The 1,190-nt window shown below is 67.3% G+C and overlaps 1 protein-coding gene across 1 annotated transcript in view; it reads right to left on the bottom strand.

Annotated features, from left to right (window-relative positions):
• Positions 1-270: 270 nt before the first annotated feature.
• Positions 271-1,190, bottom strand: part of LOC108800459 (potassium voltage-gated channel subfamily G member 4-like) — a 13,560-nt gene continuing 12,640 nt past the window's right edge. The window contains exon 3 of the mRNA XM_018572441.1: positions 271-1,054. Coding sequence (XP_018427943.1) covers positions 281-1,054 — 774 coding nt within the window. The 3' untranslated portion in view covers positions 271-280. The remainder of the gene's footprint in view (positions 1,055-1,190) is intronic.

Here is a 1,190-nt window from a genome sequence, read left to right as displayed (position 1 = left end):
GCCCCGGGTCACATGGGGGATCTCCGGCGCCGCCCCGGGTCACATGGGGGATCTCCGGCGCCGCCCCGGGTCACATGGGGATCTCCGGCGCCGCCCCCCGGGTCACATGGGCGATCTCCGGCGCTGCCCCGGGTCACATGGGGGATCTCCGGCGCCGCCCCGGGTCACATGGGGGATCTCCGGCGCCGCCCCGGGTCACATGGGGGATCACCGGCGCCGCCCCGGGTCACATGGGGATCTCCGGCTTTGCCCCGGGTCACATGGGGGATCCCCGGCGCGGTCACTTGTCGTTGTAGAAGTACTGGTAGGTCTCCTCGGAGCCCAGGCTGTCGGTGTCATTGAAGGTGTCGCTCTCTCCTGATTGGCTGGCGTCCTTCGCCCTCAGCAGCCGGCTCCGCAGCCTCTCCTGGTGCCGCCTCAGCTCGGCGTAGGACCGGGAGAAGGTGTGGAAGATGGAGGTGGCGGGAAAGGCCATGATCAGGATCCCGCTAAGGATGCTGCTGAGGGCCACCACCTGCCCGGGGACGCTGCGCGGCACCATGTCGCCGTAGCCCACCGTCGTCATGGAGATGATGGCCCACCAGTAGGACGCCGGCACGCTGGTGAACTCCTGGCAGCGGCCCATCTCGTTCTCGGCCAGGTGGACCAGCGGGGCGAAGAGGGTGACGGCCACGCAGAGGAAGAGGAGGAGGAGCCCGAACTCGCGGGTGCAGCGCCGGGCGGTGAGGCCCAACGTCTGCAGCCCCAGCGAGTGCCGGGCCAGCCGCATGACGTAGAGGATCCTCAGGGCCCGGAGGACCCGCAGCACCAGGCTGATCTTCTCCAGGTAGGAGTTGGTGCCGCCGGGCTTGTCCTCCGACTTCTGCTCGTCCTCCACGATCAGCGAGACGTAGTACGGCAGGATGGCCAAGGCGTCGATGATGTTCAGCGGGCCCCGGAAGAACTGGCACTTACTCTCCGACTGGATGAATCTCAGCAGGAACTCCAGAGAGAACCACGCCACGCACACCGTCTCTATGATGAAGATGTTGTAGCAGGTCTGAGAACATTCACCCTGCCGAGAGAGAGGAGAGATCATTAACCCGGCGCCCAACAGTCCCCCGCCCAACAGTCCTCCGCCCAACGGTCCCCCGCCCAACAGTCCTCCGCCCAACGGTGCCCCGCCCAACAGTCCTCCGCCCAACGGTCCC

This window comes from Nanorana parkeri, unplaced genomic scaffold (genome assembly GCF_000935625.1).
Source record: "Nanorana parkeri isolate BGI_ZX_2015 unplaced genomic scaffold, ASM93562v1 scaffold2031, whole genome shotgun sequence".
NCBI lineage: Eukaryota > Metazoa > Chordata > Amphibia > Anura > Dicroglossidae > Nanorana > Nanorana parkeri.
This window is presented reverse-complemented; position numbering and strand designations above follow the sequence as displayed.